The sequence below is a fragment of the Muscardinus avellanarius genome (assembly GCF_963383645.1).
Source record: "Muscardinus avellanarius genome assembly, chromosome: 6".
Classification (NCBI taxonomy): Eukaryota; Metazoa; Chordata; class Mammalia; order Rodentia; family Gliridae; genus Muscardinus; species Muscardinus avellanarius.
The window spans coordinates 17,841,061-17,857,623 of NC_137791.1; the positions used below are offsets into that span (position 1 = coordinate 17,841,061).

The 16,563-nt window shown below is 49.3% G+C and overlaps 1 protein-coding gene across 1 annotated transcript in view; it reads right to left on the reverse strand.

Annotated features, from left to right (window-relative positions):
- Positions 1-2,419: 2,419 nt before the first annotated feature.
- Positions 2,420-16,563, reverse strand: part of ZNF827 (zinc finger protein 827) — a gene marked incomplete at its 5' end in the record, with an annotated part of 185,189 nt that continues 171,045 nt past the window's right edge. The window contains 5 exons of the mRNA XM_080697091.1: positions 2,420-3,381; positions 6,992-7,169; positions 7,541-7,732; positions 12,452-12,618; positions 13,765-13,936. Coding sequence (XP_080553217.1) covers positions 2,562-3,381; positions 6,992-7,169; positions 7,541-7,732; positions 12,452-12,618; positions 13,765-13,936 — 1,529 coding nt within the window. The 3' untranslated portion in view covers positions 2,420-2,561. The remainder of the gene's footprint in view (positions 3,382-6,991; positions 7,170-7,540; positions 7,733-12,451; positions 12,619-13,764; positions 13,937-16,563) is intronic.

The window sequence follows — 16,563 nt, forward strand, 5'->3', positions numbered from 1 at the left end:
GAAATGCACGGCATTGGACCAGTAAACATCACCCCTTGCGCTTTCCAGCGTCCCCATCCTAGGACCTCTTTATTATACAAGTGGCAACTGTAGAACCAGAATCCTAAGGGTCAGGCCACCCTCGCAGGTTCTGAACCTGCTGGCTCTGGCTAGGTAGGACTCACCCTTCCTGCCGGCCCTAGGGCACCATGACCCCCTTCCCTGTTGTCACTGAACTTGTAGTTTTGAAAACACATTATTAGCCAAGTGGCACATTCTCCATTATATGGGGATAAAGACATGATTAAAAAACAAAACAAAACAAAACAAAAAACAAACCCACCCAGAAGCCCAGTATTCTTGGAGGATAATGTCCATGACTGTCTATAGTGTCTTTTACTGAGACATTGATGTGGCGAGTTGAACCACGTTTCAAACAAGGCCAAGAGCAAAGGTCTCTGCTGGAGAGTGACTGAGGGCTTGGGTCGGGTCTCCCTACCCCCACGGGCATCTCCGTAGTGTAAACAGGTTGGCCAGGACACCGAGCAGGCTCCCGTCCAGGGTGGGATGTGGGCAAAGGAAGTGTAGCCCACCTGCTAGGTCTGGGGGAAGAGGGGTGGGCAGGAGGGGCGAGGGGGAGACCATGGTGTAGACAGATGCGCAGTCTTCTGGTTTTCCTGTAGAACTGTGTTAATTTTTAGGGGGCTTTCAGTGGAGCAAGCTGACACTACAGGAAGAAAATCAGGGCTGCTTTTACTTTCCCCTGGTGAAACAGATGAACGAGAAGAGAAGAAGAAAAAAAACAACTCTAGAATCACACAGGGTGGGAAAAAAGAGCAACACAGCAAGAAAGTGATCCTTCTGCACACCAGCTCTGCAACAGATAAATAATATATAAACTTCTCTGTTCCAAACCTCCCATTATTATACAAAGCACATTTCTTCCTGCGCTCGCAGCCTGTTAGTATTGGCAATGCTGTTGTCTCCAAAATCCCGAGCAATGAACATCATCAGCCAATGATTTTTTTTTCCTCCTTTTAAAGCATCCATTACTTTTTAAGATGAGCCACCCCTCTGTGCCATCCATCTACATCTGATGCAATAAAGTGCTGGCACAGGGATCGCCATTTTAATGACCACAAAATAAGAGCTTTAAATAAGTACAAAGTTAGCCTCCTAGCAGGTTACATCTACCAGGCGTTAACGCAACGGATACAGGGTTATGTGATAACGGGGAGGGCACTGCGACGGCCAGAGGATCTGCGAGCAAAATGGAGATTTGTCAGGGGCATCACTGGACCGGAGGATTCAACAGCACCTTTTTGTTGCATCATTTATACGTCAAAGAGGTTGTGGCTAAATTTTCAAACATACAGTCTACTCGTCCCGTAAAAAAGGTACATTTTCTTCCTTTTATTTTACTTTTTTTTTTTTCCTTCCCGATGAGAAACAAAAATTAGTGCAAGACCAAAGCACTGTGCAAAACTGCCATTTCTTTTTTTTCTTTTTTTTTTTTTTTTTTTTTTTTTTTAGTCTGAGCATTTATACCCAGAATTTATCCAAACCCCTTTTAATCTCCTTGGCTGGATTTATCAACCATAAAAATTTCCATTCATACAATTTTTTTTTCTGCAAACAAATGGTAACCACTGAATCAATACATCATATATATATATATGTGTGTGTGTGTGTGTATATATATATATCATCTGCCCTTAAAAAATGGTGCAGGGTGTGCATGCACCGTACACATCGTCTCCCTGTGAGCACACACTCAAACCACGTACGCTCTGTGATTTTGGCAGTGCTGCAAGATACTTCTTGCAGATCAGTCCCTCGACTCCTCCCATCCTCAAAACCAGAGAAGATCTGAGCTCAAGGTGTCTAGCACTCTGTGGAAGTTTCCAGCAGAACTACACAGGTCTACCGTGCCTCCCACTAAACACCAGGCCCTACCACCCTTTGTGGCCGTAGAATAGAGAGAGAAACGGTGATGGAGGAGCTGGGGTGGGGAGGGAGACTAGTGGATGAACAAACCCAGGAGGGCGAAAGAATGTTCATCGCTGTTAAACAAGCCAGTACAGAGAATGTGCAACCAAAATGTCATGGCACAGGACGCTCGGCTTTCTTTCGGAATCCACAAACGCCCACACACCCCACTCACCCAACAGAAAACCAGATGCCCCAGGATGTATGTTTACAAGTGCTGATTGCTATTAAGGACACTCTTCAGGGCTTAACAAGACAAGATTCCTTCCAGAGAAAAGTACGAGAGGGGCTGGAGCGGGAGAGTGGAAGGGAGGCATGCCTCTGAGAGCAGAAGTATGCAGCGGGTCACCTCTCTGAAGATTGGATAAAGCAGCTTTTCAGGTCAATGCGATAGGTATACACACAGCGCCATTTCTCTACTCCTTACTCAAGATATACAGTACACGTGGTTCAGACCCCTGGGGGGGGGGGTCCGTAGGCTTTGCAGCAACATACACCTGCTGGGGTTGTGTTTTAAGTTTTGTGTTATATATTTTTTTTTGTTTGTGTGTTTGTCTCTGTGTCTTTGTTTTTGGTACAGAACGTGGCTGCCCTCAGACAGTCTCTGCTCTCTCTCTTAGTCCAAGATAGGCGAGGAAGGAGTGTTTGGGCGAGGGGATGCTGGGGGGCGCAGTCTGAGGTCGGGGAGGGTGGAATGTGAGATCCAAGTGGTTCTTGGGGTATAACATCGTCAAGGGAATGAGATGGGCAGAATCTGAGTTCCGGTACTTGTCGAAGAGCAGAGGGGAGCCGTTGAAGGCCAGGGCCTTGAGGACCAGGTTGGGCTCGGAGCTGCTGCCGTGGGCAGCGGTCAAGGCCACGGTCTGCAGAGCCTGCGAGGCAGACATGGCCGACAGGGGCGACAAGAGGTTCCGGGAGCTGCCGACGACCAGGAGCGGGGCCCCGGGGCCGGCCAGTTCCTTGGGGGCTGCGTACTGGCCCTTCTTGTCCTCCTCGGCGCCGTCCCCAGTCTGGTGCTTCTTGAGGTGGCGGCTGAAGACGAAAGGGTGTGTGGTCTTGAAGAGGCACTCTTCGCAGCTGAAGGTCTGGCGGGGGGAGTGCTTCAGCTTCTTGTGCAGGTTGAGATTGTCCTTGCGCTTGCAGCTGTAGCTACACTGGTCACAGTGGAAGGGGCGCTCCCCCGTGTGCACGCGCACGTGCTCGATGAGTTTGTTGGCGGTCTTGGACAGGTAGCCGCACTGGTCACACTTGTAGTGGTTGCCCAGGCGGTGTGCGCGGGTGTGCGTCTCCAGCTCCAGCTGGTTGGCCATGACCATCTGGCAGATGCGGCACTTGTACTCCATCTTGTAGTGGGTCTTGAGGTGGCACTCCATGGCAGCGGGGCGGTTGGTGGAATAAATGCAGAATGGGCACCTGCCGGGGAGAGAGCGATGCGAGGGAGGGTCAGCCGGGAGGGCCCCCCGGGGCAGCCGCGCGTCTCCCCACCTCGCCCGCCCTCCGGTCTCGAAGCCTGGCCTGCCCAGCCCAGCCCTGCTGACTCTCAGGGATGGAGATGGCCCTCCTTGGCTTTCACTGTCGACAAGAGCGGTCCCCCTAGCGGGGAGCCCTGCTGAGGTCTGCTCGGCCTACGCTGGATTCTTGGCTGCCAGGGCCAAGGCCGGCCCTGGGGAGGGGAGCAGAGAAAGTGCAAGGGATGAGGGACGGCTGAGCTGGTGCTGCCCCAGCCCCCCACCCGGCCCCTGGAACCCTCCCCACTCCCCGCCGGACAGGGCAGAGGTCTAAACCTGCTGGCCGGCCTCCAGAGCGACACAAAGAACCGACTTCTCATGCACCACACCAAGCACACGCAGAGAGGCTAGGAGGTTTTAAAGAGCAGCTTGTAGGGAGAGCTACCTCCAGCAAACAGAAAGTCACAGGGTCAGAGTCGTGCTTATTAAAGGGTTGTTAGGATGAGAAGGCCTGTGTGTGTCCCTGCGTGTGTGTGCGACTGTGTGTGTGTGTGTGTGTGTGTGTGTGTGTGTGTATGCACTCATGTGCGTGGATTCGCAGAACCTAAAGCACCTGTCCTCCATCAGGAAAGGAGGGCGGGGCCTTAGCAGGGGCACTGGAGGACGAGGAGCCCGCCCAGCAGCCCGGAACACTGCTCCGGAGCGCCAAGACAGTCCTGGCCGGTGCACTGTGATGCCAGACCATCGACCAGTTCTCAGAGGGCTGGGTTTTCCTTCTCTTTTCAGCATTCTGTGGTGCTACGGGAGTACTCAGCACCTGGGAAGCTCTTGGGACAAGCGGATTCACTGGCTGAGTGGTCTCTACAAGTAATCAGCATAGATTCGAGGAGGGCGGGTTAGAGTCCTGGCTTCCTCTCCTTGTGGGGCTCTTGTGGGGTCCTGGCTCAGACTCTCCATGCTGGGCAGTGTGAGCAGCCTGCCACTAACCATCCCGGCTGGCCCAGGGACTGGGAGAAGTGAGGGCGTGTTGACGGAAACTGCTGCCGGGTTTGAGTCGGTGGCTCGTAGGCTAACTAGCGTGTCTGCGGTCTTTCCGAGTAGGATGCAGATATCAAGGGGTTGCTGTACTGGGCTCCCGCAGGGCGGGGCCCGGGAGGGGACTATCCTCAGAGGGTTTGGAGAGGTGTTCAGCAGAGCCCAACACAACCAGGTGCACCGTGCACTGCCTCCTCAGCGCCAAGCTCGCCGTTAGCCCTTGAACCTCAGCTCACAGAAGAGTGCACACGAGAGAAATATAAAGCCCATTCCCAGATCAGGTGCACACACAACCCCTACGCCAAGCTGGGCCTTACCTAGAGGAGTCTGAAACTCACCACTGTCCTGAGCTACGGCAAAAGAAAAATAATAGTATAATCTTATTCGATCTGCATTTATGAACAGGATATAGAGTACAAGCAGTTCCATCACAGAAAAGCAATTGAGACATCGGCGGTCTGTTTCATGTTAAGGACGTTTCTGTGACCCACAGCTCAAGTCTTTCTTTCGCTGCTCAGGCAAAGTGCTAAGGGTTTTCTGGGCTCCCGTTATTTATCTTAAAAGACACTCTCTCAGGCAAATAAATTCTCCGATATGGCGAAGGAAACGAAACAAAACAAAACAAAGACTCACTGTATAGCCAGAAGGCATTATCAATTTTTTTCCAAGTATTCTTCTACTTGGTCACCCTAGAACATAAACTATCACACAGGGGACGGTTAGCACCGCACGGGAAGTGTCGGACCCGGCAAAAGCATCAGGATTCGTGGGGCATCCTCCCCAGTGGGCCAGAGGCTCGGGGCTGCCCAGGCCCCCGAGGAAAGGCGACTGGTAGGGACCGCGAGGTCATGGGTGTGACCCGCTACCCAGAGGTTTCCCTAGTCTATCCGCGGAATAGCTGGGCTCTTCTGTTTAATACACCAATACTTATAAAGGGACACAGGGAACAAACCAAATCGAATTTCCAAGTAAGCTCTGGCTGGGCATTACCCATCTCCTGGCTGAACGAATCACAACACCCCCTCCCCCTCCCCTTCCCATCCGGGCGCCCCCACCCACCCAGTGGAATCCACAGGAGGTGCCCTTCCCTGGCTCTTCGGTTTGGGCAGGTTCTGGGGGAGGGGGCCGTGACCAGGCAGGAGCAGGGTGAGCCAACCTGACCTGCCACGCCTCCCAGTGCTCCACTCCACAGGTCCATTGGGGGCTCTCCATTCTTACCCACCCAGGGGAGGCACGCCACCCATCTGGCAGGTGGTGAGTTTCAATGATGAAATGGGCTTAAAAGGGAAGATTTCTCTTTTCCCCTATTGAGTAAAACGTACTTTTTCATTCTTTTAACCTCACGATCATTTCAGCTAAAGAGGAATATATATATATATATATATATATATATATATATACATACATACATATGTGTGTGTGTATATATATATATATCTTTTTTTTTTTTCCCCAGCAACTGTCTGTCTGCACCCAACTACATAGGCTCGTTTCTCTTTAGCACGCCGTAAGTGTCTTGTGGACAGGGACTCTGATCTCAGAATTGCTGGGAAGATTAAATTCTCATAGTGCTAGGACATACATTTCCTGAGGGTGGAAACTATATTTTATTCCTGGTGTGCCCTTTAGCACCTACTATCAAGCCAGACACACAGTATGTTTGATAATAACCGACTGGTTTCACACGAGACCACAGGGCATCTTGCAAATATTGATTAAGGATGACGCTTCTTGGTTAGATCTTTTGGGGGAAGGCATGTGGCCTGTTAGCAGGAAGGCACATGATCTCTGCATGAAAAATGGTGTCTCTAAGCTGGGTGCACGCTTGCAATCCCAATACTTGGGAAGCTGAGATGGGAGGATCGCATGTTCAAGGCCAGCCCCAGCAGCTTATCGAGGCCCTCAATAGCCTAGTGAGAGTGTGTCTCAAAATAAAAAATAAAGTGGATGCGGGGTGTGTGGCTCAGAAGTAGAACACCCCTGAGTTCAATCCCAATCCCAGTAGAAAACCAAAACCAAACCAAAACAAAACACAAAACACTGAGAAAAATGTTGCCTTCTGCCTAGTGGAACTGTTAAGGTTCCAATTTTGGGGTGGGATGGTTGTAATCCCTCCTTAAAACATAGATGGCAAGCCATCTAAAAAACCAGAAATGGCGAGCTAGACTGATGGCGTAGTGTCCCATCTCCAGGGATGCGAACCCGAGTGCAGTCAAATGAAGCCTGAACGAAAGCCATGCTATGCAGGGTGAGGCTACTCTTGCACAGGGGGCTGATCCAACATGTCCTTGCCCCGCATCTGGGGATATTTGTGAAATACATTCTCTTCGCTGGAGACTGCTGACCCCCCACCCCCACCCCCGAGGGATGGGTCTGATTCAGTCCAGCTAAAGGCAGCAGAGGTTCCTGACTAACTCCCCTCAGGGCCAGCTCCCCCAGTCCACGACCCCCAAGGCCTTCCAGGGAAGGGAGGGGAGGGGAGGGGAGGGGAGGGTGTATAATAACAACGCAGTAAAAGGTTCTGTACTTGCTTTCCTTACTTGAGCCCACCGGTGGGGACAGTGTGGCATTTCTTATGCTCCAGCAGCTGTTCGGGGGTCTTCATGAACTTGTGGCACACGTCACACTCAAACATCCGGGTGATGAGGTGTATCTGCAGATGTCGCTCAAACATGTTCTTGGTCTTGCAGACAAAGTTGCAAAAAATGCATTCGAACCCTGCAAAGGCAGAAGCTGGGTGTAGAGGAGACGGGTGGGGGGGGCAGGAGTGGGGCGGCGTCCACCCGTCTCCCCCCTAGGAACCTCCCAACAGACAGACCCTGCCAGGCACTGGTCCCCACCCCTCGGTACTAAGACAAATGGACAGCAGCAAAGTCGCCCTCCTTATTCTTCTGCCCTGTATCTGCACGCCAACCAAGCTGAAAGAAAGTACGAATTTGCTGTATCCTGGGCCCAATATCTGCATGTGATCCTGCGTCTTGGGCCTCTGTGTCTATTTTCCAAACTTGCTCCTGTCCAGGGTGTAGTCACAAGACTGGGTCATCCCAGAGTGGACAGGGTTGAGCAGGCCCCGCCACCTCCTCCCTCACCTTTCTCTGGCTTTTCCTCGCTGGTCAGGGAGGGCTGGCTCCCGGGGACGACAGAGATGACCAGCAGGTTGTTCCCGCCTTTATTTTTCTGGGAGCTGTCGGAATCGTCTTTGCTGTTGGCTGAATCACTCAGAGCTGAGAGGGAGGATGAGGAGGGGCTATTTGATTCGCTGGGGGTCTTCCTGTCTTCCCCTGAAAAATGAAAGTAACCCAGATCTGTTACTTGGCAGATAAAAACCCTCAATTGGCAGCAGTCACGGGGGTGGGGGGTGGGAGTGGGCTGGGTCCCAGGGACGCGCCATCCTTCTGTGGGCACGGGCTGGCCTTTCCCGCGACCAGGGGCACCCACTGGGATTCCCTTTGCGTCCCTAGCAGCAGCGCGTGCGGTAGCTGGGGCCGAGAGCAACCCCTCCATTCATCTAATGAGCGCTTACTGAGGTGTTACCAGCCATTAACACATTAAGCCCAGCTTGGCTGATCTGTGATCCCTCGTCTAAAAGGCCGCCCTGCTTTTAGCTCTTGTCTTCTTTTGCAGTGTTAGTAGGTGCATATTTAAAAATGAAATAGGAGCCAGGCGTGGTGGTGCACGCTTGTAATCCCTGCGCTTGGGAGGCTGAGACGGGAGGATCGCACAGGTTCGAAGCCAGCCTCAGCTAACTTAGTGAGGCTCTCAGCAATTTAGTGAGACCCTGTTTCCAAATAAAATAGAAAATAGGTCTGGGAGTGTGACCCGGAGGTAGAAAGCCCTTGGGGTGCACCCCCAGTACCACCACCACCAAAAAAAAAAAAAAAAAAAAAAAAGAAATAGGGCTGAGAGTATACTTTGGAGGTAGAATGCCCCTGGTTCAATTCCTAGCAACACACACACACACACACACACACACACACACACACACGCAAAGTGAGCATCTTTTTTTAAATTGTCATTAATCTCATAAGATTAAGAATAAGGATTTTAAGCCAGGTGTGGTGGTGCATACCTGTAATCCCAGCTACTCAGGAAGCTGAGGCAGGAGGATGGCAAGAATGGTACTGGGGTTCCTGGAAGCCCTTCTACCTCCGGGCTACACTCCCAGATACCTATTTTTTATATTTTTATTTGGAAACAGGGTCTCTTAAGCCAGCAAGGCCAGCTTCGAACCTGTGCGATCCTCCTGTCTCCGCCTCCCAAGTGCGGGGATTACAAACGTGCGCCACCACGCCCAGCTAGAATCAATCATGTTAAGTGATAGTTTTATATCAAATACTATGTTCTCTACCATGATGCAGTTTCAAGGAACCCAGATCTAGAATTGCACGTGTGTGCTCCTCCATACCAAGTAATTTCTTCCAGGTAGATTACATGCATAAGTAATCTTCCTAGCCATCACAGAAGGCTGTGGGTAGAGATGGGCTTGGCCAGGATATCCTCTCATTGAATGAACACGTACTCCTCTCACTGTCCAGGGACTGCTCCAGGCACGGAATACAGCAGTGACAAACTCTATAGCATAAATACTGCTTTATACTAACTTTACAGTAACTTTATAATAATATACGTTACCAACGTGCAGCTTAGGTTAAGAGATTTTGGGTCAAATTCAAACACCATACAGTACTAAATATAAGAAACCCTCACTGTGAAACCATTAGCTTGTAACAGAGGTCATCAGCAGACTACTGTCCTTGTGTCCAAATGAGCTTCCTGTTCTTGTATAAAATGATCTGGTGAAACACGGCCATTCATTTGTGTGTTGCCTATGACTTAGTTTGAGTTCTAACGGAAACTGTATGACCTCAGAACTTGAACTATTTACCATCTGGACCTGTTTAAAAAAAATGTTTGCAAGGCCCTGGTTTATAAAATATGTTAATATTTTATTCTCTCTCTCTCTCTCTCTCTCTCTGTGTGTGTGTGTGTGTGTGTGTGTGTGTGTGTGTGTGTGTGTGGTACTGGGGATTGAACCCAGGGGCATTCTACGTCTGAGCTATACCCCAAGTCCTATTTTTTATTCTTTATTTTGAAACAGGGTCTCACTAAGTTGCGGAGGGTTTCACTAAGTAGCTGAGGTTGGCCCCAAACCCGCGATCCTCCTGTCTCAGCCTCCCAAGTACTGGGATTACAAGAGTATGCCATGATGCCCACCTCAATTTTTTAAAATTTTTTCCTAATTTGGAAACAGAAATTAGAAATTTCTGTTGATGAGAGAATTTCTGTTGATGAGAGCCTCACTACAAGCTGAGGCTGTCCTTGAACCTGTGATCATCCTGTCTCAGCCTTACAAGTATTGAGATCATAGGCATGTGCCATCATGCCTGGCTAAAATGTTTTATTCTGATTTTCATATCAGTATCTACTAAATTATGAAATAAATTTCCCTCCTTCCCTTCCCTTTTTTCTTTCTTTCTTGGTGGTAATAGAGATTGAACCTAGGGGCATTCTACCTCTGAGCTACACCCCCAGCCCTATTTTATATTTTATTTGGAAACTTCTCTGGCTGGCCTCGCCTGTAATTCTTCTGGTTCAGCCTCCCAAGTACTGGAACTATAGTTGTGTGCCACCATGCTAGGATACAAAAGAAATTTCTTTCATGCATTTCCCTCTTGGATCCCTGTACTAACAAATGGGAATTTCTTCCCAGCTCGACTTGGAGGGGGCAGATCTCAGAGCAGCAGATCTTCACCATGTGCTATTGGTAGCCAGGAGGTGCGTGTGTTTGCACTGCGCAGGCGTGAGGGTGACGTTTTTACAGTGAGCAATGACGCCAGGACCAACATGATGGTTTCTAGAGCTTCCCTGGGGTGGGCAGTGGGGGAGGGGGTTGCAGAGCATGGAGGGGTTCAGGTCAGGCTGGGGTGGAGAGGGCTAGGAGAAGGAGGGCTTAATGAAAAAGCAGGGGAAACAGGAAGGTGACCGGCCTTTCCCTCTTTTTGCCACTCCAGAAATGCCAAATTTAATTTGTCTTCAATGTGGCTTTCCCAGTTCACCTGCTGCCCACGGTGCTAATGTGGTTACGGTCAGACAACCGACTGTAAAAATGGCACCTTCTCACTCGGCGTAATGACTCTCTACAGACCTCCAAGTCATCGCTGCTCAATTTGCTGACAAAAACAAGCTTTTATTGCTGTTGGCACCACCGGGCTGGAGCAGCCGGAGAAGCACAGAGCTCCTGGCCATGCCATGGGCAGCACCCGCGGCAGGGGAAGTCCCCTCCCGAGCCCTCCAGGACCCCTGATGTGCGGGGCTGGCCCAACACCGGGGCTGGCATCTAGCAAACTTGTAAAAGCACCACAAATGTGGGGGGATGAGGGGGGGTCCTCTTTATTCTCACAGAATGACTTCACTTTGGTGGTATCTATAATCATCGTTTGTGGGAGTATCACTGCATGGGAAGTCAAAATGTTAACGTCTCGCCGGGCGTGGTGGCGCACGCTTGTAATCCCCGTGCTTGGGAGGCGGAGACAGGAGGATCGCGCAGGTTCGAAGCCAGCCGTGCTGGCGTAAGAGACCCTGTTTCAAAAATATAAAATAGGTCTGGGAGTGTAGCCCGGAGGAAGGAGGGCTTCCAGGAACCCCAGTACCACCAAAAAAAAAAAAAAAAATGTTAACGTCTCTACGCGGCATGGTGCCGCACGCTTGTAATCCCAGTACTTGGGAGGCTGAGACAGGAGGATCCGGGTTCACGGCCAGCCTTACCTACTTAGCGAGGCCCTCACTGCAACTTAATGAGACCTTGTTTTAAAATAAAGAATAAAAAAATCAGACTGGTGGTATAGTTCGAAGGTAGAATGCCCCTGGGTTCCATCCCTAGCACTACAAAAAAAAAAAAAAAAAAAAAAAAAAAAGAGTTAATGTCTTTTATTTTTATTTATTTATTTTTTTGGTGGTACTGGGGTTCCCGGAAACCCTTCTACCTCCAGGTATACTCCAAGACCTATTTGATATTTTTATTTGGAAACAGGGTCTCTTAAGCCAGCGAGGCTGGCTTGGAACCTGCGTGATCCTCCTGTTTTGCCTCCCAAGCGGGGATTACAAACATGTGCCACCACGCCCGGCGATGTTAACGTCTTTAAATGAAAGAAGTTAGCCAGGTTGGTAAGGGACTTAAGCGGAAGGTAAGCACTGGCCCAGGCTTGCTGGGTTTGCTTCAGGAGAACCTGGTTTCCTTGTTCTGCTCCTCCTTCCTTCACTCCCTTCATTCTTTCTTTGTGGTGTTGAGGATTGAAGCCAGGTGTACCCCACCACTGACCTATGCTCTCAGCCTTTTTAAAGTTTGAATCAGGGTCTCACTAAGTTACTGTGCGCTGGCCTCAAACCCGAGACCTCTTGCCTCGGCCATCCAAGTACTGGGACGACAGGTGTGCGCCCCTGCGCCCAGCTTTCTTTGCCAGTTCTTTGTTATGGGTCCTTCTGGGGAGCATCAGGGCTGCGGGGTTTTGGAAAAGGAACAGAGCTTGCACAATCCCAAGTACTGTGCTCTGGCATGGCCGAACAGACAGGTTCAAAATGCCTTGCCAAGTGATGTGCTGGGCTGTCAGCTCAGCAGGGCGGCGGAGAGGGCGCCGCGGGGCCCTGCCGAGAGTCCCGGTCACCGGCCTTGGGTGGAATACCAGTCTGTTAAGCCTCAGTTTCTCCACCTGTTGGTTGTGATAATGACAGCAGGCACCTGCGGGTCGCTGTGAGCCTGAAATGGGACCCAGCTAAGGATGCAGAACACAGCTCAACAGACCCAAGCCCGAGCTCGGTCAGGGCAGCCCAGGCCGAGCCAGGCAACCGCACAGGACCACCTGGTCCTGCTCCTCCCGAAAAGCTCTTTCTCTATGGAAGGAAATGTCACCATCCAGCGGCCAGGAGGCTTCTGCCAAGTGGCAGACCCTGTGGGGCGCGGACGCCGGGGCAGGACGGGGAGGAGGACGGGCGGGAAGGGTCACCTGTGTGTTTGGTGTTGACGTGCGCCTTGATCTCCGCTTCCTCCATGGTGGCGAAGTCGCAGGTGCTGCAGCAGATGGAGAACATCCACTGCTCCTTGTCCACGTGCAGCGACATGTGGCTGACGAACTGGACGTTGAGCTCCGTCTCGAATCCACACACGTGGCAGCTGGGGCCAGAGGGGGAGACGTGTTTCTCAGCGCGGGCCACGCGTTCACGCGGGCTACGCTCGAGAAGAGCAGAGCTTCACGCGCATCTCCCCTCCACGCAGAGGGGCGGCGTTGGGCGGTTCTCCTGCGCTCAGGACGCCTCTGAGGCGGTCACCATGCCAAACAGATTAGGTGCCAGCATAACGTGACATTCCCATACATGCTACTACGTGGCTAAATAATCATAAAGTTAACTAGAAACTACAGATTCCAGATGCTGCACCTTGCCTGAGTGAGTCTTTTGGGCAGGGAGACGCAGGGCAGCATTGCCAATGTATTTTAGTGGCGCCGGTCTGCTGGTGGTACATGGGGAGCACTGCACACCCGGCGTCTCTCTCTGCTCCTGGAAACCTTCCTGGGTGGCAAGAAAAGCCCATGCAGATCGTCCTATGGCACTGCAAACAGGCAGCCCTACCTGTATCAATTCCATCCAGAGACACCTTGCAAAAGCAAGTTTCCACCTGTTTCTCTAAAGCGGGGTTTGGTGGAGAGCCTGAAACTTGGGGCTTTATAGCACCCGAACCAAATACTGATTCGATGTTGAAACATGGAAACAACATAACACTGCAGGCATGACTGACAGACAGAAACAAGAGGCGATGCATAATGCCATCTGGGCTAACTGCTTAGAGCTCCTGGATTGACCTTTCCTTGACTTTTTTCCTTAAAATTCTTAATGCAGCAGTGAGGTGCACAGAACTAACAGGTATTCATCCCCGGAGCCCTGTCACTCTCCGAGGCTCCACCCACAGATCCACTTCTAAGACGGCTTCTCTTTCTGTTAATTCTACCAGGGTCACCTAAGCCCAGAGTGGAGCCTGAGTAACACAGGATTCAATCTAAGAACAAATCATCAGAACACTGTGTGTGTGTGTGTGTGTGTGTGTGTGTGTGTGTGTGTGTGTGTAGTACAGGGGATTGAATCCAGGAGCGTTCTACCTCTGAGTTACACCCTCAACCCTTTTTCTTTTGAAACAGGGTCTCACTGAGTTCCTGAGGCTGTCCTTGAAGCTGCGGTCCGGTCCTTCTGTCTGAGCAGAGAGGCAGGGAGCCTCGAAGCCAGGGCCCTGCTGGGAAACTATCCTCGTGTCCTGCCCTCAACTCACCTGTAATAATAAGAGTGTTTCTTCCCGTCACTGCCTTCGGAGATGACGGCACTCACGATGTCCTCGGTGTCGGTGCTCACCAGCTTCACAGAATGCACGGTCAAGTGCTGGTTCAGATTTGCACGGCACTTAGCAGCATAGGGGCACAAGTGGCATTTGTATTTTCTTTCCTCTGGGGGAGAACGAATGAGGGAAAAAAAAAATTAAAACCTAACAGCTCTCAAACAACAAAACCTCAGTAGCCAGCAAAGCCATCACTTAGATGTACCAAGGAAAGGATGACTCACGTCTCATTTGAGTGGGGACAAGGGTTGTGCCTTGGAATTTTAAGTGTCCGAGTCTCTACCCAGCATCCACTCCTGTATCAATACTTCCTAACACAAAAGACCACTTGCCCAGGGCAATTGGTCTAAAACAAGATTTGGTAGAGCACCTGGAACTTGGGGTTCTACAGCGACTAAATACTGGCTCAACGTCGAATATGGGAGCGAAACTAAGGGCCATTTCAACCAAAGGGCAACACAAAATGCCTTTTCACCTGTTTCTTCAGAGCTCCTAGATTTATTTTTCATGTTTTTCCCTAAAATTCTGCTTTTACCCGGACACCCATAGCCAGCCCCTCTTCCCGACAAGACGAACCTCACCAGGCCTAAAAGAACTCTGTGCATGTGTGCGTGAGTACGATTGTGTCCCCGGGCGTCAGTTGTGTGTGGGTGCTGGGCTATGGGAGGAGAAATAAATAAACCTTTGTACAATGCGAAGGTAAGAGAGGTTTGTCACTTTCTCTCAGCTCCAGGTCCAGATCAGCCAAGAAATAAAAACGAATGAAATGAAATTAAAAAAATTAAAATAATAAGACTTGTATAAAATAACTTAATTGGAAATTTGCATTTTACCTAAATGAAATAAAACATCTCAATTAATTTCTTAATGGGAATTCTCTCATAAACCTGACTAATGTTTCAGGATTGTTTCCAGAGTGGCATTCTGAATTCATTTGGTTCATCAGGCAAATTACAGTACGAGGAGCCTCACATCTACCGCACAGATAGACGTAGAAGGCAGAGCAGAGGACAGCTTCGTTTCCTATCCCTGCTTCCATTCGGTATTTCTGGGCTTGGCTTAAAAAAAAAAAAACCTGTCATATTTACATCATGGGAAGAACATGTTAAAGAAAGTGTTTCTAAAACAAACCATAAGGGATCATCAACACCATAGATCATCAACGCCATAGCCCCAACCTCTGAATGAACTAGGGGAGGGGTGCAGAGACCACAGAATCCCCCAGAAGTTTTGCCTTTGTATAAATAAGTGAAGCTGTGAAGTTTTGGTAACAATTCCTCCATAAACTGAACAGGGAGCTTTCTGTTATTAGGACAGATTTTATTTTATTTTTTTTTGAGGGTTGGGGGTGGAACCCAGGGACATTCTACCTCTGAGCTACACCCCCTGCCCTATTTTTTATTCTTTATTTTGAAACCGGGTCTAACTGAGTCGCAGAGGGCCTCACTAAGTAGCTGAGGTTTGCTAACTGTTTTATTCAAGTTCCACCTGCCCCTTGGGTCAATTTTGATAATTTTACCTCAGTTATCTGTGTCCATCTAACTTTCCTCCTTCCTCTCCTCCTCTTCCCTCTTCCTAGATTTTGTTGTTCTTTTACTAATTCTTTAAGATGAACAGTACTTTTCTCTTTCTCTTTTCCTGACATAAGCAGTGCGTGTGTGTGTGTGTGTGTGTGTGTGTGTGTGTGTGTGTGTGTGTGTTTGGTACTAGGGATGGAACCCAGGGGCATTCTACCTCTGAGCTACACCCCCAGCCCTATTTTTTATTGTTTATTTTGAACCAGGGTCTCACTGAGTCGCAGAGGGCCTCACTAAGTAGCTGAGGTTGGCTGTGAACCGCGATCCTCCTGTCTCAGCCTCCCAAATGCTGGGATTACAAGCTTGCTCCACCACACCCGACTTAAGCATTTAAGTCTGTACAATTTCCTCTGACAAGAGCTATAGTTGTTTGCTCAAGGGATAAAGTAGAAATGAAGTATTTTTAATATTTAAAAAATTCTTTCTGGATGTATGATATTTGAATTTTCTTTTCCTTCACCTTTTTCTTTTCCTTTTTTGTAGTACTGGGGATTGAACTGAGGAGCATTCTACCTTTGACCTATATTCTCAGTCCTTTTTACATTTTTAAAAATTTGAAACAGGGTCTTGTTAGGTGTTTGAGAATCTCCCTAAAGTTACTGAGGCTGGTCTCGAACCTGTGATGCTCCTGTCTTAGCCTCCCAAGAACTAGGATTACAGACATCCATCACTGAGCCTGGTAATTTTCTTCTTTTTTTTTTTTTAATTGATCCAATTAAGTAGCATATTTTATTGACTCTCAGTTTAAATTTCATTTAAGTATGTTCACAAAATGTGGCCTACAAAACCTTTTTCTTAAAACATATTGCAGTTTTCTTTGGGCCTAAATATATAATTAAAGTTTATTGTTAGTGTGATTTAAGATTAAAAATATTAAAAACAAAAAGAAAAAAAAGGGGGGGACAAAAATCTATCCTGCCATTATTAACACTCCCAGTGTTGGTTCCTTAATTTCTTGAGATGCACAAAACTTTCACTTTGAACTTTTTTTTTTCATTTTGTTTTTGTGTTTCCCAAAAATAAGATGTTTCTGCATATTTTAAAAGCCTAAATTTAGCTGGGCATTGTGGCGCACACTTGTAATCCCCGTGCTTGGGAGACTGAGACAGGAGGATCACATGGGTTCGAAGCCAGCCTTAGCTACTTAGTGAGGCTCTCA